The sequence below is a fragment of the Numenius arquata genome, chromosome 3 (assembly GCF_964106895.1).
Source record: "Numenius arquata chromosome 3, bNumArq3.hap1.1, whole genome shotgun sequence".
In the NCBI taxonomy this organism is placed as follows: Eukaryota; Metazoa; Chordata; class Aves; order Charadriiformes; family Scolopacidae; genus Numenius; species Numenius arquata.
Genome location: NC_133578.1, coordinates 63927050 through 63950988, shown reverse-complemented (window position 1 = coordinate 63950988; position 23939 = coordinate 63927050). Strand labels below are relative to the sequence as shown.

Sequence of the window (23939 nt, the reverse complement as noted above, 5' to 3'; positions counted from 1 at the left end):
TGATATTTTAGACTAGAGTAGCAGCTCTGTGACTCTTGGAGTTAATCCTACTACTCTTTGAAAGCTCTTTGAAAGGCAAAAGGAGAAGCAGCAAATACAGGCACTGACACCCAAGAGGGCTCAATGCCTTAGAAGAACCAGTTCAATTTGCACAGTTTTGATACATTTTGCAGAAACACACTTGATATTTTGCCTCCCCTTGGTATGAAACTCTGTTCTCATTTTCAAGAGCCAAAACACACACTTCTTTGCTAGAAGTTAAGACTATAATTCTTTCTGAGTTTGCAATATGTCGTTTCCTTTCCTACTTTCTGTCACAGTGGAAAAGTCAAAAAATATACATGGAAGGAGAGGAAGAAAGTTCAAGTAGAGGTCGTTAATTATACAATATGAATGGAAGACTCGTTCATGGGGTAACAAAGCACAAAAGGCAAGAAGCGTGATGACAGAAGCGAGTGAAAAATACCTTGTGAATAAAGCACAAATGACAGAGAAAAGTCAGTCCCTCCTCAGTGACTGACAGCACCACTGCTGAGCAGAAGCACCGCTAAGGACAAGGGCAATATAAATCTACCTCAGGAAGATGTCACTTCTTCTAAAAAAAGGGTTAAAAAAAATACAGGGACATGAGGCGCTGTGAAGCTCCAAAATTCAGCAAGTCACTAGTCCACGCTTCTGACATTGATATTATTGCACTGTGCTGGTGATATCATCATTGCACTTAGACCTCAGTTTAACACATCCCATATGTCAGGCTCCAGACCAGACAAATGCATACAACATAACTGCTTTCTTTGAACTAGATCCAGCCATAGCTTGAATTTGAAGGACTCAAAATGCTGGAACATCATTAGGTTGAAAGAGCAGCCCAACGAGGTTAGAAGTTTGTCCCTGCTCCCTAGAAAAAAAAAAGAAATAAAATAAAGCAGCCAGCCCTTTCCCATGCACCTTGTTCTGTTCCAGGAAACTAATACAGCTCAACTGGCAGGCCTACAAATTTGTTATTTGGGGCGGTTGGAATACTAAGATTTACTGAATCTGCTGTGTCTAATCATGTCACACACATATGACTGTGAATGCTGTAGTTCAATAATTTTGCTTCTTTCAAAAATTATACAGCAATAAATGTTACTATTTTAAGTATACCTTTTGAATTTAAAGCCAAAAAGCAGAAGTTAAAGCAGTAGCTGATAAAACACATTAATTGCATGCATATACTAGGGCTAATTCTCAAGTGTGAGAGAAGGAAGCATAAAGTCATTTTCTATGCACCTTTCCATACACACTCGATGTTTGTACTTCTCCAGTAAATAATCACCAGCTTAGAAAAACTCTTTAGAACTTTCTTCCTGCACCTTAACTTTTTAATTTACTTGAGAGACAGAACAAATATAAAAGGTAACTATGAAAGAAAGTGCTGATGTTTTCTGGCAGACCGTTGCTGATTGATAGTACCAAAGCACCTGATGTCTGCAGCAGCTTCCCAAAGAGCAACACTAAACTCTCTTGGTCTGTGTACCCAGCTAAAAAAATACATTTAAAAAAAACCCTGCATTTAAACTGAGAGTTCAAAACATTTATTTTACTTTCTCTTCCAAAAAGGCAACACGTCAACACAGAACAAAGCACATTGCTGAAATCCTTCCTGAAACTTCAACACTGCAAGACACTGTGTCCATTTAGCCATAACGATTTACACTGAAAATGGTCCACAACCCTCCTGTAAAGTACATGAAACCTAAGAAACTCTCCTGCAGATTACAGTGATAATTCTCTACTGCTCTTTGCTCTCAGTTCTGCCCCCGAGTGCATGGATGTTTTAAATGAAACAACTGTCTCAAAGTCTAAATTACTTTTAAAGGCAGAGAACTATATTTTTTATTAATATGGTCATGTTTATGCTCCATTCCTATGTAACAAATATGCCAGGATTTAAAGGGGTATTTTTCCCTTTGCTTTAGTGAAGTATCAAATCCCTGAGTCAGTTTTCTCTGGCTATCTAGAAGGCAGTTAATCATGGGGCTGCAGACAAAATTGGCACTCAGAAATCCTCAATGTTAATTAATGTATAAATCCCTCTAAACCATGATAAAGAGTTGGTCTGTGCCTAAGCTTGTAACTAAGTTACAGCTTTAATAAAATGGGTTAAAAAACAAACCCAAAAAACAGAAAAGAACCTCTCTCAAAGAACAAGCTGCATATCTATGAAAGTCGTTAACACAGAACTAATTGAAAATTAGTTGAACTGCTACAACACTGTTACATTACAGCCCAGCATTATAGATCCAGGTACATATGATGTTGTGGCCAGAAACAAAAAAGATGGTGCAGTACAGTTACAGCACAGAAGACTTTCAAATTCAAGTCCCTATATTACCTTCAAGAATTTCTTGAAATTACATTATCATAATGTAACCAATATAAATATATTGGTTATATATATATATATAACCAATTATATATGCTCATATAAATATAAATATGCAGTGATCTTCAGAAGCACCACTGATTTTGGATGTCATGTGTCAATCCCTTGACCTTTTCCCTCAGATCCATGTAGTTGATAGTTTGCCACCCAATGCAAAGAGACCCTGGCAACAGGATTACCATAATTAGCTTCCACGTATTTAGTTCTCCATCTTTTAAGATCTGTGCTATTAAGCAAAAGCAGACAAATATTAAAACAGAAAAGTCTTCCTCGGAGGATTTGATTTTGTGGTTGTTTAAAATTCTCATTGAGACCTAATCAAAGAAGAATCCCAAAGGTCTGTGCCGCTGCACTGTACTGAAGTACTGATCAGTAGGCTAAGCAGCAATAAACACACCACTGATACCATTTCTTAAGTGAGCATTTAAGGTAATCTTTGATTTTCTTCTCCTCTAGTTCAGACTTTCGAATTCCTCTCATTCACTAAAGTAATTATTCCCTACCATAAACAAATTACTAAATAGCCATGTTGCATATTTTCCCCTCAGGCAGGTTACACCGATGTCTTCCATCCTGCAACATTTCTTTCTGTCCAAGATTCCAGTCTCTTCCATTCACTTACTATTTCTTTGTTCTTGTACTTACGGTACCATCCAGCTAGCCAGATAAACAATGCATATAGGCACACCAGGTCGTCACTATCATATATGGTGGGTAGTTAAATTTTTAAGCTACAGAAGGACTAATAATAAATCTCAATTTACTGAATATTTTCTTCCATTCAATGCCATTTATAACTACTTTATAGTGTTTCAAAGGCATTAAAATGAAATTACAAGGCTTATTTCCAAATCCAACTCCATTTTTAAAAAATAAAACCAAAAATCTGATGCAGAACCTTATCCTAAAGATTTTAGTACAGGGATTTTTGTAACAATTCCACGCTACAGAGGAAGGCAATTTTCAATCTTTAATTTGCAAATATATGAGAAAAATACTAATCTGATTTCGCAGAAAAGTTCTGCATAGGAAGTAATAGGACTCTAATGATTACGTTGCCTATGATATTTTTTTAAACATCTTCCAGAAACAATGGCAAATTCTAAAGGTGTAAGAGTGAATTTAAAATTTGCACTGAGTAAAAGACAATTATTTCAATTAATCTAGACAAATTACTGGCTGCTATCCAAAGTATACAACCGTTATGGGAGCTGTTAAAACCAAAGGAGATGCCTATCACAAGGTACAGACTATGCTTAGACTTACGGGTTTGGTTTTAGTTTGGCCAGTAGCTACGTAGAAATTTACAATAGCCACAACCAAATTGAAACTGCTGGCCCTTAATGAAAAGCATGTACTTCAATATGCACACATATAGTTAGACTACCCTGATGCGTGAAAAGCAGAGTGAAGGCAACCATATAAAAATTTATTAAAATAGTTCTATGGAGCTCAATAGAGGATCTTTTTCTTTTTTTTCCAAAGAAAAAATGCTAAATATTTAATAAATAATTTTTCAGCTGTTCTTGTTAATTTTTTTCCAATAAGTAATAATTGTTGCACCATTACATTCTATTAGATCGGTTTTAGGGTTTCCCTCCCACCATCTGTTTCCTATTCCCAGATTAATTAAAATACTAACAGTTGCCTGAACCACAACACAAGGCTGGCAAAGCACCTGTAATTCTGTTGGAACAAAACACAAGCTTCTGAGTGTCATTTTCTGTTTTTAAGGCATAGCTAAACAGAACTGCCCCATCAAAGTCGTAAACGTATCTCAACCAACCTCTAACAGCTACATCATTATTGCTTGCAACTGACACTTTATTATTACTTCTTAGAGAACAAAAACACTAAACATTATGAAGCTCTTAAGGCAGAAACATCTGCCACAGTTTGACATGACCTCCCTGCCCCCTGGGTATTGAGCTAAATTTGGATGTTGAGTTTGAAAGGTCCTGAGGGTAGGGAGAGGAGAGATGAGATACCAGTGGTATTTCACAGGCTCCAGCCAATTTAGTCTTTTGGAAGGAGCTACCATTCCTATGCAATTTACAGCTCTCATTCCTTTATCATACTTACTAGAAAGATTGGTGCAAAAGACCAGAAATTTTACCACACATTTTTAACCACATAAACAAACGAAACCCAAGCAAAGACCCTGCTGAGACTAACATTTACTTCTGAAACAGCTGTCTGCACTACTATACAGCCCTAATTCTGCTAACTTTCCTGCGTACAAAGAAACTAAATATACTCAAGCATCAGGTTGGTGTTCCAGAGAAGCTTCTTTGAGGATTCCAGGAGAGCAGAATACCAGAATACCATGGCTCAACTTACTGGGGAATAACGAGCCAAACAAACACTTCATGAGCAAAAGACAGGGACATGAAACCTAGCAGTCAGATAAGGAAAGAGGAGGTAATGGGCACAAACGTGAACATAAGAAATTCCATCTAAACACAAGGAGAAACTTCTTTACTTTGAGGGTGGCAGAGTACTGGAATAGGCTGCCCAGAGAGGTGCTGGAGTCTCTGGAGACATTCAAAACCTGCCTGGACATGTTCCTGTGCAACCTGCTCTAGGTAGACCTGCTTTGACAGGGAGGTTGGACTAGATGAACTCCAGAGGTCCCTTCCAACCCCATTATCACTCCGTGATTCTGTGTGATTCTGTGACTTCCTCAACATATGCAGACAGACTGGTACAGTCAGTAGAACGAACCACCCAGGCGAGAACACTTTTGAGGCGGAACACATGGACCACTCAGCCAGTCAGGTAAGTTCTGTTTCAGCTACTAACTAGCACCTTTTTAACCAAGGAGCATAGCTCAGCTGTAACACCAAGGCTTACTCGGCACACAGGGCAACAGGCAAAGGGTGCTGACAACCAGACAATCCAGAATCAGTCTCCTGTATCAACAGGTCCAGAAAGAACATGCAGAGCCTCAGAACATGCAGTGAGGTTGGAAATGACCCTGAAATCATCTCTCCTCGGTACAAACTCCTGCTTGATGTTGATCAACAGTCTTAGAATCAAATGAATGAGACAGACTGTGAAAAAAGACTCCCCTCTGAAAGGGTAAGGAACAGCCTTGAAAGGGAACGTGTACAGCAGACAGCTGAAAAGCAAAAGATTCAGCACCTTCCAGTGGCATTCAGGACAAAGCCATCTCAGGGATCACAGTCTCTGAAAAGAGGTACCAAACAGTAACCTTAATCTCCCATTTTGCTGTCCAGAGCACAACACAAGGCAGCTTGTTCATCAGGGTACTCAATACAACTGGAAAGAAAATCTGTGATAGAGAAGTTTGCTGATGAATGCACCAATCCTTTATGAGCAGAGCCTTCTTACAAGAGGGTTTTGGTCTTGCACTTCAATGATTATTAATGTATCCATCTGCTATCACCTGCCCAAAGCTTATTTAGTTCCCCCTTTAAGGGCCACACAAATTTTAAAAACTGCTCAGAGTTTTAACTTGTTATTATGTAGCTTCAGTTTCAAAGACTACATAGTGTCTCACGTCTAAGGCAGCCGTCACTCATAATATATAGAGATAGTTACCTAGAAGATACATAGTCACGAGAAAGCCTGCAGACTTCAGATTAAGAGCACTCATGCTGCCAGATGATGAACTGCTAAGGAGTGTCTCAGCATGGCAGCAGCAAAAGTATTTCAATAAGAAAGCATGTCAACACAGAGCCCGAACCTGGCTTAAGGTAAGAGCCTCTTGCTGCCAGCAGATTGCAGCCACTCCAGCGCAGGGTGGATTGGATGGATGCTCAAGAGCTAATGACTTGAAGAGATGAAAAGCAATCTGAAAAGAATGAAAGACTGTTCGTTCAGCTGAGCTTCTATTAATCAGTCGTTCGAGAACGTGAATAGCAGTCTCTCACTTCAACTAAGAATGGATTGCACAAAAAAAGTTAGTGCCTTGGGGAAATCTACAAAAGAAAAAAAAAAAACCTCCTTTCTGGGCCCTTTCAGCTGGCAATGTTTCAGACTTGCCAAGCCTTATACAGATTTACTGTGGAGGTATGAGGACAAACATAACTCAAGGGTTACGAAGCTGAGTAGTTCTGATATTAGGAACTGGATCACTTTATGACAAAATTGAAAGTTACGTTTAGGTCCAAGACAGCCTGTCTCTTTTTCTACTCAGTAGAAAAGGAGCTATAAAGCTTTTTTTTTTTTTCTTCCTGAGCTACAGATTCTCTAGATATTTATGTCAACACCATCTCTACTTTTCAATGAAGCAGATGCATTCAAGGAGAGTTCCTAAAGAGGGACAGGGAGGGAGATTGTGGGTAACAGAAAGGCAATCTGTTCAATCTCCAGCTTCTGCCTGGCCTGGAAGACTGTATGGGGTAATGTACAACCACAACCATTTATATGACGTTAACAGACTGACGAAAAGCAGCTCCTCCTACAGAAAGGAGGAGCCAGGAGATAAGCAGAATCCCTGGATAAGAATGGAGACTGGCCATAATGTCTAATGCCAAGCTTTTTATTTTCTGAACAAAGCAAGGTTTGTCTGGCATACACAAACTAAAGAATTTCAAACCAGGCTAAGGTAAATAACTAAAATTATTCACAAATTTATAGATGTGCAGAACAGACATGGCAAAATATATGAAACCCTTCTTATGTTAAGATCAACCCCTCCCACCCAAATATCTCCCTCTCTCTTCCTTGATCTCACTTCAATCGGGATTCCTTCTGTCAGGATCAAAGTGCACTACTCAAAGGGAACCTTTCCCAATTCCAGCCTTCACAGCCACTTTTGAGTCTTCAGTTTCAAGCTTTCTTTCTCTCAAGAATATATTTCTCTCGTATTCAGATTATTTCAACCCACTTGCAAGTAAACTAATGGCTATTTAGTTTGGCCAGATGGCAGATGTAAATGCTACAATCTCTAAGTGTAGTTTGCTTGGTTTTCTCCAAAGCAACTACCAAAATGATGGCAAAGGAAAAGTATTTAAGAATTATGTCAATGTCAGCGTTGACACTTCCTATCAGGTTTTCCAGTCGTGGGAGGCAGGAAGCAGGAGTCTGCCAAAGGATCCTGGCTAGGTCCATGAAAGTACTGCCATTGCAAAAGGAAATCCAAGTTGCAACTAGTAGTCAAAGAACACAAAAGCTTAGCTATGTCCTCCAGAGAAATTCATGTGATAAACTCCTGGAATAAGCATTGATCATCCACAGCACAATGAGCTAAACTTTCCGTATGGCAAAGGGGAGTTTACCCAAGAGTTTCCTTGCAACAGTGTCCTCCTGTAAGTCCTCCAGTGACTAACAGGGAATTTCTAATGGACAAAGCTCTGCATGGTGGCTCACAGGTTTGTAGACTAGCTTGGAAACTTAATGGATGCCTCTTATCAAATTCTACCTTCCGAGAAGCATAGAAACCAACATGGCTTGGATGTGGTGTCCTAAATCCAAACGTCAAAGAAAGCAATGATAAGTCTACTTCATCTCCTGTTTTTAAAGAGATATTTACATCCCCTGAAGTTGAGAAATAAGATGATGTCCACGAGGAGTCAGAAGAAGAATCGGAAGCCATCACTCACATCACACAAGTTAAAAAATAGTCACTGTCAAAAAAGCCCTGTGCTCTGCCAACCTAGCATGGGGCCTGCTGACAGCGTTGCTGGGCAGGTTCTAAGTGGAGTCCAGATCAGAGATCTTCTAGCACAACAACAGGATGGTGATCTGACCAGCAGTGAAACTACCGACACACCAGGCTGGCTACAGGCGTTTAAGTGAGTGTCGTATTGGCAAAGATCAGATGGTCAGGTGCTACTTTCACTAGTGAAAGCTGAGACAGGATGCATCATGGATCCTCTGCTTGGGCTAAGGTTAGGCAGAACAAAGCCAAGTGAGTGCAAAGCCAAAGTGATGGAGTTTAAAACTAAAATAGGTCTACAAAATTATTTCTGGGCTAAGCAGCTTCAGAGTGGTCAGAAGACTGTGGTGAGGAGACCATAATTATAAATGGTTCCAAAGCTCTGTGACGGTCCAAAATGTTCTCAAAATGCTGCGGCATGGTCCAAGCATTCCCCTGTCTTCTCAAGAGAGGCACAGGGATCTGAGGCCACCCCCCTAAAGAAGCATGGATAATAGAGTCATTGTTATGTTCGTATTACCTTTAATCGTTTAGCAAATGCTAGAACAAGCAGGTATACACCACACACACAAGAACTATTCATAATCAAGAGACTGCATGTCACTACACGCCACAGTGCTGGAAAGCAATTTTTGGTAAAGACTACTAAAATCTTTGTCAAGATGGTAAGCACAGAACTCAAAAGTAAACTGAGAAAAAAGCAGTCTTGAAGTAACGTAACAGCCTACACAGAGCACGTGTCCCCAGCTGTGAGGCAATTACATGACAGCCAACATGCATCCTGTTTCAGCACATGAGTAGGAAATGCACCCACATACCCTCTACAGACACCGCCTGCATAGTCTCAGTATGATTTATATACATCTTTAAGGGAAATGTAGACAGTACCCTACTATTTAGACAAATGCAATCAATAGCTCTAAACTGCACTATACTTTTTGATGCAGACTTTAATTTACACATGTAAAAAAATGAACCCTGTCGTACTGTAGTACTCCACGATGTTGAAAGGACTTACCATATCTCCAAAGTAGGAAATGCATCTGTCCCTGTTCTGCAGTACCTAAGAAATTGATGCTGAAGACTAACAGCCAGGGTCATGTTTACACTTTGTAACAGAGGATAAGTTAACTAACTCAAGGACTTCTATCTCTGAGCAGGCCAGCACATTCAGCAGGAAGAGTTTTGCATTAAACTTGGTTACATCTAGTTCAATCAATGTTTCGATATTTTACTGCACTGCATTGGAACCAAAAAAAAAAAAAAAAAAAAAAAGGTAAGTAAAAGCTTTAATTAAAAAAACAAAACATAAAAAAAACCAACCTCACCACTGATCTGCAAATAATACTCATGGGATTATCAAAAGTCACAAGATACTTCCCTGGTGACCTTGTGCTTTACCTATTATGCAGCCTCAGGCCAAGTATTTCAGTGTTTGTCTCTTGTATAAGTACAGCATAGACCGAGAAACTAAACATTAATTACAGGGGTCTCATCTTGCTGGTATCTTCCAAAATCAGCAACACATTTTTATAACTTGTAGTCACATTTTTATAGCTTGTACTTACTTCATAAGATGGTCTGTTGATAGTTGAGACTGGTGGGGGTTATTGCTTAGGGCGTAATGTGACTCATGGGATACAGGAAAGAGCATCTGGGGATTGTACAAGATTTAGTATGATATGTTCAGGAGAGGAACTAAAAGCAACGAAAGGGAGGGATCAAGATAGTTTGGGGAGGAACAAGCATGGAAAAAATAGAAGTATAAAAGCATAAAGGGGTCCCAGTTCCATCTATACATGTGGCTGGTTAGTACTTGTTTGGCCAAGCCCTGTGCTTGATCACCCCAGACCTATTGGGACAACATGCTCATCCTTGCTACTGGCTGCATCTGGGGGCATGAAGCTGGGACACCCTGCGTGCTTCTACCGGGCTACTGGATTCGGTGATCCCTAACACAAGACAAAAAAAGAAATCATCTCGACAGTGGGAGAGCCAAGTACTTTCTAATAAACTTTGCTTAGACCCTCAGATCACAGAAGCAGATTAACGCGTAAGGGCTAAGATAAGGACTGTTTAGGAAGCACAGAATGGCAGTGGGGGAAAATGCCCATACAGCATAGCCAAAATCTCTTTCCTCTGCTTGCTCATAATACAAGAGCTAAAGTGCCCTCCAGAAAGCTCAGGGAAACACTGCTAGTAAGGCCAATTATAGGTTGCGTACAGACAAAGTTAACGAGTTCCATAGCCTAGGAGTTCAGTAAGTAATAAGAAAATAGAAAAATGTCATGACTAAAACCAACATTTGCAGTTACATTAGCCAGGATGAAGTGAGTAAAACTATGAAACACAGCCAACAGAGCAGAAGTTCAGAAGGTATTCATTCCTGTGGTTTAGTCAAATACCTCATAGCAGTCATTTCACACTGTCTAGTAATACTTACTGAAGCATCTGACATTAACTAAACAGACCAGTTAATAAATTAGATAATTAGTCTCTTCTGCTGAATAGTATCTTAATATACCTCTCTGCAGATTTTTTCCTATTCCGCTTAAATAGTGCCATTCAACAGCTACGGAGTGAATGTCAAAGCTTATTTGCATCAAAGGTGATAGCAGTATTGGAAGAAAGCAAATCAGTGTATTTTTCAAGTTTACTGCACCTGTCATTTCTGCCACTATCCAAAGACCAATGTGACCTCACTTAAGAGTTATTATAATAGAAACCTCAGATATATATCACGTCATTTTGAGAAATGATATGCCTTTTGCATTATCTGATAGCGTGCATAACACTGGAAGAAAAAATACTATACAAAAAAAACATTCAGAAACATTTGCTTTGAAAGATTTTAGAAATAAAGTAAATAATAAAATCACTAATAATGTAAAATACATTAGGAAGGAAAAAAAATCAAAAGCTATCTCACTGCAAAACAGAACAACTTTGGATATGTCTACACAGTTTTTGCAGGCAGCTGAGAACTCCACCTGTTTTCTAGACATGGACCCCAGGAAGCTAAAAGCTACATTCAGAAGAAAGACTACAAAAGATCTAGCACCAAAGAGACATGGTTTCTGCATGATTCAGAGCACTGGCAGTGCACCCTCACCTGAAAGACACTGCAGGCATAAATACTTAGTAGCAGGTAAGTACCTCATGACAGATGGCTTCAGTTCTCTTTCTATGGAACTTTATGATACTGAACCGTGAAAGTGCTAAAAACTTGAATTTAATACAATACAACCAAAAATCTCTTCCCTGTGCAGCACTGACTAGTGAAGAAAATGAATAGAAGAGCAGAACCAGCATGTGTCAGAGGGAATTCTGACTGAGTGAGCAGTCACTTTTCCAGATATTTGTAACTTGTATGTATCCATATATATGCATAATAATAATAGCATCACTAATAATATTAAATTCACTAGAGATCACAAGTATTAAATTCTTTCAAATGAAACATTTGTTTATCCTTACAGGTTATTTTTACCTCCTCCTCAAAATCCTTTCTATTTAAACTAACATACAAACACAGGAATATTGATCAAGACACGTGAAATCACTATTCAATGTTTTTAACATTAGTTCATGTTATTACCTACATACAGATAATATAACCTGGCATCTGGACCCTTCTGTTATATTCTGTGGCAGACAAGGTATGGCATTACACAGCACATTAAAAAGAGCTTCTGCAGTTTTCTCCTATGCCTGAGGCCCACTATGATTTCTACATTATTTTTCAGTCACCCAGTGTTTAATTCTTCTATTCCGACATTGTCCTTCATATACCCATGATCCCAGAGATAAGCTATAAATTTTCTTTCCTAAACTTCTACCTGCTCCTCTGTCTTCCGTGATGAGAAACTCAGATCTAGCTTTTATTGACACTTGATTTATGCTAGAGTTTCCTCCTGTATACTCCATTTGGGCAGGGAACTGAGGGGCAATACTCCTTTTCTCAAGTCATCTAGTGCCCCCACACCAGCCCAGGCAGCTCAGGTAATGTTCTGCCAGTTTGGTTCCTGGCATGTGGTAAAGGTAGCTCCATGAAAAAGAAGCATCTAAGGGATTTAAAAAGCTGCAGTTCTCCCAGGATTTTTAAGTAGGCCATACGTCACTAGATTTTCATAGGAATCAGTAAAAAACACCACATCTGCCCCTAATGGACATGCTCCAGGGATGAAATGTAATTTGCATTGGGGAAGGCTGAACTAAGCAGCCTGTTTTGTGCCGTGAAGATCTCTGACCTCCCTACCAAGTCATACTTACTGTATGACTATATTACATGCCCTTCACGATGAGAACGTAACTGTTACATTGCATCATACATAAATCACATAAACTCCCATAAAAGATTATTTCTCATAGTTTTAATAGTCTACAGGCTGTAGAAGGCTTATCACCATTCAGAAATCTGGTCCATGCACGCTCTATGCTGTCCTAAATCATCCCAATTTGAGAGTCGTGTAAGGGAATTTCTGAACAGGACAGGTTTAAGACCGTGTAAATGCTTTATTCTAATAGAGCATTAGAAGAGCGCCTCTTGTAGTGGGTGTCTGTGTCCAGGTTTGGCAGCAGGGAGGCTGCAGGGGTGGCCTTTTTGAGAAGAGGCCAGGGGCTGCCCCGTGCCTGTGCACAGCCAAAGGCACCTCTGGAAAAACATATTTAAGGAAGGGCAAAAAATGCCAGGCAGAGAGGGAAGGAGGGGAAAAAAAAGAGTGAGAAACAGTAGAGGGAACCCCAAGGTCAGAGAAGAAGGTGCTCCATGGAGGAGAAGATATTCCCTGCAGCCTGTGGAGGACCCACACTGGAGAAGTAAGGAATGGCAGGGAGAAGCCACTACGTCCTGACCATTACCTCTCAACACCCCTTCCACACTGCTTTCTTCTTCTCTGAAGGGACTTGCACTGAATGTAACCTGCAGTGATAACAAGGGAAGAGGCAAGGAGTCTGGGAGGAGGAAGAAGGTCAAGTTGAGCCTGGGAAAGCAGAGAGGAAAGCTGTTGTTTTAATGTTTGTCTTTGTCCCACCACCCGCATTAGCAAATTTTTTAAAATTATTTTATTTGGCAATAAATTCAGTATTTTTTTCCCCATTTGCCTACCATGATAACTGGCAAGCAGTCAACCAGTCCTTATCTTAACTCAGGAGCTTTTTCATTCCTGTTCTTCCCATTTTCTCCCCCCGATCCTGCTGGGGAGGGGAGTGAGCAAGCAGCTAGGTGGGAGTCTGGCTGCTAGCCTAGGCTAACCCACCACATCTCTCAACTAAAAACCCCCAAAATAAAGTCCGCAAGCAAGAAAATAAAACTGGCCCTCAGTGTTTTGTTGTTTTTATTGAGATGGGTGGCTAAAACATTTCAGACACACAGAAAAATACTCTGCAGAGAAAGGCTATAGTCGCATATTTAGCACAGGACATAGTCAAAACACCGTGATTCTCCCCTCCCTCAAAGGGATTTGATTAGAGAATCACTCATAGAAGCTCTTTGAGAAACTGTAAAACATCTGAGAAGGTACAGAATGTATTAACCCCTGTCACTGTACAGAAAGGAGCTTTGTACATGAGGGAGTTGGAGAAGTGCCAGGGTACAAGTACTCAAATATCAGTGCGTGCTGAAAGAGGCTGCGTCTGTGAACTTTATCTCAGAGAGAAAGAGAAAAGGCTTCTGACATTATTAACATGAGTGTGCAGCAGCGATAAATCACTGAACTAAAAACTGACAGGTTCTGAAAAATATAGAAAGATGTTTCAAGACTTGAAAGTGGTTCTGCAGAAAAACTAGAGAAGGTTTCTGGAAATCAAATATAAAAAGTGAACATTTGATGGAGGAGTGCTAGACATTAAACCTGAATTAATTCAGCACAATGACATTACTGGATATACTTTGGAGGTTTGTTTGAGATAACAGCATAGTACTCAGAGCAGGAAAGAAAGGAGTAAATCTTTTCAAACTACTTGAATGGGCAGGACATAATAGATGGAAAATTTTAATCTAGGTTACTGAAGCTGCTGGAAAAATAACTACGAATCCACACAAAGCACTGTCAGAGTTCCATAAAAACAGAGCGAAACCCAAATGTAAGCTAATTTAAGGACAGAAGAAAAGGTAGATTTGGGAGGTTAGGAGACAACATCCACACCTCCCAACAATATCTACCACTCTTCAGAGAGTGGCAATCAAATAGAAGACAGCACTGCAGAATCAGTCTTCCAAACCACAGATGAAAATAGGGGTGAGACTCTTTGAAACCGTCAATATAGATATCTATCTTCTATTTCTTAGTGAAGAGTTTGTTTCTGTAAGTAGAAGGGCCATGGTGAAATCTTTGTCCCACTGAAGTTGAAAGTGAAATTTCTGGTCTTTATTATGTGAACCTGAATAAAATATATTAGCTAAGCTTTTATAAACAATAAATTTCTATGATTATGTACCTTTTATGCCTTTCAGGAAAATCATCAAGGTACATGTCTATCAGGTCACAAGAGTTATCATAATGCACAAACTGGACCTTGCATTATTGAGAGAGTCCACATGCTTTTTCACATGCTTTGACAAGTGTATTACTGCACTTTAATAGTTTTGTCCCAAAACATTGATTTCAGATCATCTGTCCTACTAAATGCCAAATCTGTCCTAGTAGCCACACCAGAGATTTTTGCCAGACAATCCTCCATATGCAGGAGACCGAGTGATGATCTTTGCCTTTCTAAGTCTCGCAAGGACACTCTAGGTACTTCTTATCTAAAAATCCTTCTGTAAGAAGGGTAAATGTTCACAGAAGGCACCTCCTTACATCAAAACTTGACTCTAATACTTGCAGAAATGGTGAAATAAGCTTTTGCTATTCTTTCAGTCAAGACAAGAGCAGAAGCCACAACCACTGACAGTACCAATCTGGACAATGGTTGTTTTCAATTTGTTTTGTAGGCAAAGACTGCTCTATTTTTTCAGATATTACAGTACCTAATGATTTCTTTCATACTGTTAACTCCTAAGGTCTTACCAACTCAATCAAGGACATAACACAGCCATAGAATGTATTAAGAGTTGCTATTAAATCCATCAAATTTAGCCATATATTAAATTGTTATGAAACCAATTAACTGCTGGCCTGAATTCATTTGGTCATACTCAAATCATTTCCTGTCAAACATCTGCAGAGGATCAAGTTATTCTTCATGGTTTTGCCATAAAATTTTGCTCTTACTTCTTTAATCCATTTCTTTCACAGACTCTCCCTGACTTTTTTTTTTGATCCAATTTCAATTTGAGGTGGAATGGTCTTTATACATTAAACGAGGAAAGTTTTTATACCATTACTCTCTGTGTATCAGTTCTGAATCCACTTCTATCCCAGCTATGCATTTTTTGCTGATGCTGTTATTTCTGCACAACGTTTTTGCTTGGACTCTCACCCTACTCCCACTGAAGTCATTCAGTTGGAATCTCCATCACTTCGAATAATCATTATACTGTGCAAAGGGAAGAAATATGCAACAGCTAGACAGTAGGAAAATAGTCTATTACTTTACATTAAAATACAGCTGGATTGGGAATAGGGCTAAACAAAATCAAGAATTCATGAAAACTAGCATTTTCTTTTTGGTCAGTTCTGTTGATCAAGAAGCTTGCAGGTTTTGCCTTTCTTTCAAATATATAACCCCGTTTTCTATTAAAACCTGCTACAGTAAACGTAAAGCAATAGCTTCTCACAAGTTCTAGACAGAAGTCTAGATACAAACTGCCCCAATGCAACTTAAGAAGTTTAGATGAGTAGAAGTTTAGCAAGGAGAAGGAAAGCAATTGAGCTAAAGACTTTGCAAGTAAACAAGAATCCTAAAAAGGAGAGACTGCAGATCCCATCTCTTCTTGCCAACTATATTTTTGCCCCTACTCCATGAAAAAGCATAAATCCTCTCCCACACTCTGGCAGACACTTTCCTCTGTCTGCATTTAATCAACATTTTCCTATTACAGGCTCAGTTTTCCCTCCTTCAACTTTTATCACTTGTCCTTCATTAAGAAAATAAATCAAATTTTCCTTATTCAGTTGTCTCATTTCTTCCAACTCAGTCTTCCTCCAGACATGAAAGAAAGATCACTTATCCGCTACGCCACCATGCACTAGCAGGTATAACTTGCTTCTTTAAGTGTTGTAAATACTAGCTAACATTTTCCCCAATGCGACGAAGTCAAGGGTGCCTCAGCTTGAGAAATGCTGTATGAAAACAAACTCGTACAGTGTTAACAAATACAACATGACAAAAGTATGTATGGTAAGAAGAAAAACCCACTGAAGTCAGAAAAATTTGCCCGGGCTTCAAGGAGCTTTGGGTGAGGTCTTTGATACTTGCATTAGTAGGAGACAGAGCTAAAAGGGACGGGAGAAATGGGATTCTTGAAACTGCCCAGTTTATTCACAGAGAGACTATTTAAGGTCATATCAAGCTATTCTCGTCTGTGCTTGTTCTGTACATCATAAATAACCACTGACGGGAATAATTACTGCTAGGGTTACTTCATAAAGAAGATACCATTTGAATTTTAGAATAACAGGAAATAGTGTTATATATTTAACTTGAAATAGATTTTACTGTCCACACTAGATGAGCTTCTCATGACAAGCAATATGTCATTTCACCAGAAGATTGGATCTTTGCAACCAGAAAAAAAATGAACTCCTCCTTTTCCCCTTAAAATATTTCAAATGCTTTCATATATATGACCTACATTAGGACAGAGTTATCAAGTTATTACATGCCTAATTATACAATAATACCAATTTGACCTTAAGTGGGAATTAATACTGCAAGTCTGTCTTGCAGCCAAGATGATATGAAATTATTATCACGTATATAGACACATGTGCAACTCTTGCACTACTCAACATGCACTCAGTGTGGAAGTACAGGCAATATGATTTTTTAATGCAGGTTCAAAGATTTCTTTTATACTATTCATGGTGGTATTTAGTGCTTACTGTATAAAGCGGTAAACCAGACCACAGAATTAAAAGCAATACCTCTGTTGTAGCAACTCTCCAATATTCCTGAAAATACCGATTTTGCCCTTCTGTTTAACTTAACCTTGGGAAGCAGATTTAAGGCACCGACTTAAAGAAAATCTATACAATAGCGAAGTTAAATAAAAAAGCTGAGTATTTTCAGAATATCACACAAGTCATACGTGTTATGATCTGACCTTCTGGAGCTGGTTTACTTGCATTTGTTTTTTCTGGATCCTTCACCTTGGATTTACTTGTTTCTTTTCTTCTTTCTATATCTTTAACTGAAAAGTAGAGGGGGGGAAAAATTAAAATCAATCAAACTAGAAACAGTGCAGTCAGAAGCATGTAATTATCTTCTTCCAGATAAATAAGTTGTATGCAACATCTTGCAATATGCTTAGGTAACAAACGACTGTTATTGGGTTTTCCCTTCCTCCAGGTTTATCCTTTTATGAATCTTTCCCAATCCTATCACCTTTAAAGTTCTCAAAAATTACTCTCCTCGCACAGGAGAGTCCAAATACAGTGACATCAGCACCTAAGCCCACACTGACAAGATCCAGCACCGGAAATATAGTCCAGAAAATTGGCAAAGCTAGCTGGGAAAAGTCCAGCATTGCAGAGTTCCACTTCAAGTCATTCAACACAAAAGCACATAAGCCAGCTGTTACATTATCCTCTTTAAAGAACCAGCTTAGATCCCATGCCCAAATTTGTGTTCAGGGCACCAAATATTCCCATGAGAGCAAAGTTGCTCCAAAGCTCAGACTTCAACAGTTTCCTGTGCCACAAGTGGGTGGGATACCTCCCTTATTACCTACCAAATCTCTCATAACAGCCAGGCAGAACCCAGATTGATTAGCAACTCCTAATATTACATCAGCAGCCAATATCACTCTACTCATAGTCTGAAAGATTCTGGCAAAAATCGTTGTTAAAGTTACATACTAGAAAAAAAAAATTCCTTTCAGAATTTCCTTAGAACACTAATTGGTGTCGACGCCCCAGCTGTCTACAATGGCCAGGAACAGATTAAAAGAATGAAACAGAGAATATCTTTCACAGAAAATAAAATTCTACTCCAATTAAAATCTTTAATTTATGTAGAGCTGGATTAAGACCAACACTCATCGAAGCAGGCACTGAGCCTTCGCCAGGATCAGAGTCTCTCAGTGCTACATTGTTAAAAAAAAAGAAATCAAACACCCATCGAGAGAGTGAAAGAAGGTTACCTGTGTTCGTAAACATACAATATAAAATAGACAAGACAGGTATTCTGTTGTACAGGAGTGGAGCCAAAGTCAAATAGATTTTGCTAATTTACCTAATGGTATATGGTCTCTCTCTAACAGCTCAGAGTGCTCTAAGTTCCAATCCAAAATATAATCACAAGACCACCCTAAGGTCTTTGGAAGACAACAAGCCATTGTCAAACATCTGAGTGTGACCTCAGCGTGACAACCCTCTGCAGAACTTACGACTCTTGCGCTCCAGATACAGAGGTAGGAAAACTGATGAAAAAATGACTGAAGTTTTAACTCCTCTCCTTACTAACACAGCACGTGTACCTGTATGTCACCTCTATCTTTAGCAAACAGTTGTGAAGCTGATTCAGGTCCACAAGCTGGTTGAGGAGTCAGCTTTTACCAAGGTAGACTTTGGTTATTAGCTGGGTTACAGAAAAAGCCATGAAAGTCATGATGACAACAGGTCTTACTCAGAAGTCTGGGTCTAACCCTTACCTAGACAAGTCTCCAACTAAAATAAAACAGGTAAAATTACCAGAATAATACTAGTCAAAAAGGTTGCCATTGCTTATCCTTTTAAGGGCATTCCTTTGAGAAAAGGCTAAGAGGAAGCTAAGGAGCTGCTTGATGGCCTTCTCTAATGCAGTGCTGTTGAGCAGCAAGTCTCCAAGAACACAGTACAATAGTCTGAAAATGCTCATAGGATACAAGTTGGTCACATCCTGAAAGAGATTTCTGGATTTGGGAAAGACATTTCTAACTGTGAGAATTCTCACCACAGAGGACAAACAGACAAGACGACAACAGCTTTACTCACATATTTACACAGACAAAAACTTATCTGGTGCATGTTTTTACAGCTGTGTTTTAAAAGGAAGAATTTCCCCAGTGATCTTTAATTGCATATGGTGTACAATAACTTACAAGCAGCACTAGAATAAGAAAGTATACCTGGCTATATAAAGAGGAACACTCTTTTAACAATAAAATTTTATTGTAGGCTCGAGAATTCTTTGTACATCAGTTACAACTCATCAGCATTAAAAACATACTTCCAATGCACTAAACCACAGGATATTCTCAAAGCTTTGTATATGTTTGGCCTTTTTTATCTTGAAAAATAGTGACTGCTTGTCAGCAAAGGGGAAAAAAAGCCATAGAATACAGGAGAGCAAAAAAAAAAAATTTATTTGTATGCATGCTGTATCTCGTTTTACTCGTGCAAGGCATCATATTGTCAAATGAAACTCCAGCCTCTTTAAGTACTAAATGTTTTCACCTGCAGCAAAGAAACAGCACACAAAATAGAACATAACTCCCATATTCTTAAATCAAGTTGCCAGCTCTACTTTTTCCAAATAGAGGTAGTTTTCTAAAAAAACAAAACAAACAAAAAAAACACAAACAAACAAAAAAACAAAAACAGCCACACATACTACAAAAGTTGGTGTAGCTTTCTGTAGGCTCCTCTTTAATGCTAAAGTAATCTGTGGTTTTGTGGGTTTCCTAAATGGGATAGAACTTAGAGTAGTAAACACACTAGAAGTGTGACGAAAAGCTAGAAGGACTTTGACACACACCACATCAAGCAGTCAGCTTATTTTATCTTGTGTCGCTTCTAAGAGAAAGGTGGTTTAGCAATGACAGTAGGAACAATTCAGCAGGCTTTCAACTGTACTTCCCAGACTGTAACATTCTTATCTTTAATCAACCAAATCTCCACTGACCATATTTAACTGATCTGTTTAAGATGCAGATCAAGATAAACCAGCTAAGACATATATATCACTATGATATAGACATTAAGAATATGTGTAGGTCAGATAAAGAGGTCTTAAGCATAATTTGCAAACATATTTGACAGCTGAAGACCAATAAGAATTTAGCCTTTCATGTACCATTGAACTAGCAACTAGTTGCCAGTTGGCACAGCTATAAGAATGTTTTAATAAAAAGTTGGACAAAGGGAAGGAAATTTTACAAGTATCGGAATTATAGCACTTCCCTTCTTGTTTCCACTCACTGAAGATTCTCTTCCATGAGATACTGGCAAATTTCATAACAGAATGAGGAGCAAAGGGATTCCAAACCAATGGAAACAAAAATAGCCCAAAGCAAGAATCTCCTGTGTAAAAGCAACTGGATCAATTCAGGCCTCCAGCTGTATCCGTACCAGTTAAAAATCTGTGGCTCTGATTAGCTTTACACCACAGAAGAAACTTTTTCCATTGTCCCCCTTTGTGTCAGACTTTGTTACAATTTTGTAAGTTATATTTAATAACTGACAAATTCTGCACATCAAGCCTACGAAGAGACTTACTTCTGAACTGGCCTTGTGCTGGCTTACTCTCCTTGTCTTCACTGAATGCAATGATCTGAAGGGCATAGTTTTGATCTGGAATAAGACCTTGAATAATTGCTTTGGTTGCAGTGTTTTGAAGAATTAATTGATTGGTTTTTCCACCTGTAAGAGAAAAGACAAAACAACCCACAAATACATAACTTTGGTTTTTTTTCATAGAACACTAAATGTAATGACTTAAAACTAACTCAAGCTCTACAATGACCCAAGCGTTCCCACTTTTGGGACTGCCCATACAGCCAGGCCAGAGGGCACCCCAGAAAAGCGAGAAGTCAGGCAGCCTGACACAGACGGTTTGCTTAGATAGAAACAAAACACTCCAAGATCAATCAATCATCCTGTGTATCAGGGCCCCCTGGAATAGCCACAGTGTCCAGCAAAACTATTAATTAAGAAAAAAAGAAGCATTTGACAAAAAGCCGTCAAGTTTGGTAACATCACACCCATAGGCTTTCACACTGCTCCATGATTGGCTGCCAGTTCTGACCCCATCATACCCATGTCATCTCTGAACGCTCTCTTTACCCACTTCCTTTGGGCAAGGAAATTCTCACGTATAAATATAAATATTAAACATTTATAGGTATGCATATATATAAAAATTGTATACACATATGTACAATATTTAGCTGTGTGTTAAAAGTGTATCTATTTCTAAGTTTAAATAGGTACAGAAGTAGTACCTCTACACAGATAGCTTGATAATAGCACTTTGTTGCCTATTTTACATTTCAAGTTTTCATTTAAAAAAAAATTTTTAATTGTTTTTTTTTTGTTGTTGTTGTTGGGTTGGTTTTGATGTGTTCTTTTTTAAGTTTGGTCTAAAATCTTTTTGGTCTTTTCTGAGGAGATCACTATGGGAGAAAGCCCAGGCTTTCTTTGACTGGAGGCCCAGTCAAAGCTCTTGACTGGAACACGGTTCTTATGTTCTCCCTTGAACACTTCCTCGACTTCCTTGCACTCTGCTGGAAAAAAGTAAAGACAGATGACACTGGCCTCAGAAACGCTGTTAAGCCTTAGGATGACAGTTCTTTCACCTTAAAAAAGAACATACAGACTTTTGTTTTACCTGAACTTGGAGTGACAAGAAGCTTATATCCACTGAATTGCCCTTTGGGGGCTTTCCAAGAGATCTGTACACTGTCAGGACTGACTACATTATATCTTAGTCTTGTTGGTGGGGACACTGCAAGTGGCGAAAGAAAACAACATTTTAAATTCAAATAAAAAGCAACTGTCAATTGTAAACAAACAAAAATAAACACATATAGGAAGACAACACAAAATTTTAATGATAAAGGATGCAAGTTATTCGAACTGTCACATACATCAGTTTATTAGTTTGTAAAATGACATCCCCAGGTGCACTACTTCCCTTAGAGGTACCTTTTATTTATATTTATCTCTTTATAAAAACAAACTAACAACCTAACAGCAGAGGACAGGAAGACAAACAGTGTTAGATGTTAAGACTCTAGTTTAGCAGGCAAAGCTGGTAATAAAAATGCTCTTTGTTAATGTATGGGAATTAAAATTGCTCTCCTTGCTTATACTGACAATATGCATTACCTGCCTCCTTTGCCTCACATTACCATGGGAGTTTCCCCACATTTAAGGTCACTCAGGGCCAAATTTTCAAAGCCTTGTGAAGACACAGTAATCAAGAGGAAAGATAGGCATGCACAAGGCAGAGGGAACATCAGCTGCTCAATTTGTAAACATGGTCTAAGCAGCAAACACCTGCCCAGCTGCAACCACTGCTTTGGTCTCATCAAGACTACAAGGCATGGACAGGCTAGTTGAGATTTAGGGAGGGGCAATCTGGAGATGGTAAGAAAATCTGCTTTATTTAAATTGTGCCATCACCTAGATTTCAAATAGAAACAGTAGGTGAAATGAATAAAAGCATGAAACGATTGAGAAAGAGGTGATATTTCAGTGAAGCAACACACAGAAGAACAACTGGAAAATCCACCCTAGGCTGTTAGGCACAATATTGCTGATATTGCAGTATGTACATTAATTAGCCTTTCACAGCTTTGTATCTCTCTGCTTGGGGAAGCTCTACTGATGTTGGACAACACTCTATAGAGGTTTTCTGCTCTGCTCCAGGGAGCCACATCCCTCCTTCACAGCAAGCAACCACAACAGAGCTGCTAGGTGTGTGACCTGTGATATCCAAGGCCGTCAATGAGGGGAAATCTTTATACATCTGAATCAGAACTAACTGCTCTAGAGGGAAAGCCTGGACATGCTCCTGTGCAACCTCCTCTAGGTGGACCTGCTCTGGCAGGGGGTTGGACTAGATGATCTCCAGAAGTCCCTTCCAACCCCATATCACTCCATGACTCTGTAAAAGGCAGCCAGGGAAGCTATCCAGAGGCTGAGCAACAGAAAGAGCTAGAAAATCTTAGCAAACTCCTCTATTAACCTTACACCTCCTCTTCCCACTACCTCCACAGCCCCCCTGCATTTTTCCCCTCATTTTCCAAACCCTTGGTGCCTCTACCATCACCACCTTTAAGGTTTCTGCTGATAAGTCCAAGAAATAAGGAAAACTATCTGAAGGCGAGAAGTGGCAACTTCTTCACCCTAGGGCTCTAGATAGCTCTTAACTGACTATGCTCATGCCCACAGTTTGTTAGCCTTCTAAATATTATATTTCTGAGATTTCAGGACTGCAGCACATGGAGCATCTGAGTCAACAGGCAGAACGTGCTATCCAACAGTCTCTGGCCTCTCCATTTGACCTGCTACAGTCAATGCAGCTCTGGCAATAGCAGCAGCCAAAGACATGATTACTTTTCCTGCGTGTTTCTTTTTCCAAGAGTGTGGGGGAAGAAGGAAGGAGAAGGAAAGAGGCAGGCTGTAGTTTTGAGATTTGGGGTGGTGCTTTTTAATGCCATCTAACATTAAAAAATATTTCAGGTCTTTGAAGTAAAAATCTGGAGGATGTATTCCCTCACATCCAGTCTCTCAATCCATAAGAGACAGTTTGCCAGAGCAGAGGCAGGTTCTGCAGTTCTCTGCCTTGAGGAACTTAACACCAGAACATAGGAAAGAGAGTACATGAGCACCAAGAACAGCTTTGTAACACCTCTGCACTCTCAAAGACTTCAGAGAACAAGGTCAAGAAGAAAGGCAAGGAAACAAAACAGCAGGTAGCACACCTACTCCGCACACTCAAAGCTGTCCTGATTCACAGCACTGGGCTTACACCCAAACAGTGCATTTCCCCAGTTGCTGAGCACAATCTTGTCAG

General features: G+C 39.2%; 1 protein-coding gene across 1 annotated transcript in view; it reads right to left on the bottom strand.

Annotated features, from left to right (window-relative positions):
* Positions 1-23939, bottom strand: part of COL14A1 (collagen type XIV alpha 1 chain) — a 120474-nt gene that overhangs the window by 92848 nt on the left and 3687 nt on the right. Inside the window, exons 2-4 of the mRNA XM_074145978.1 lie at positions 21747-21863; positions 20636-20779; positions 17263-17349 (exon numbers count right to left, since the gene is read on the bottom strand). Of these exons, the coding sequence (XP_074002079.1) occupies positions 17263-17349; positions 20636-20779; positions 21747-21863 (348 nt within the window). The remainder of the gene's footprint in view (positions 1-17262; positions 17350-20635; positions 20780-21746; positions 21864-23939) is intronic.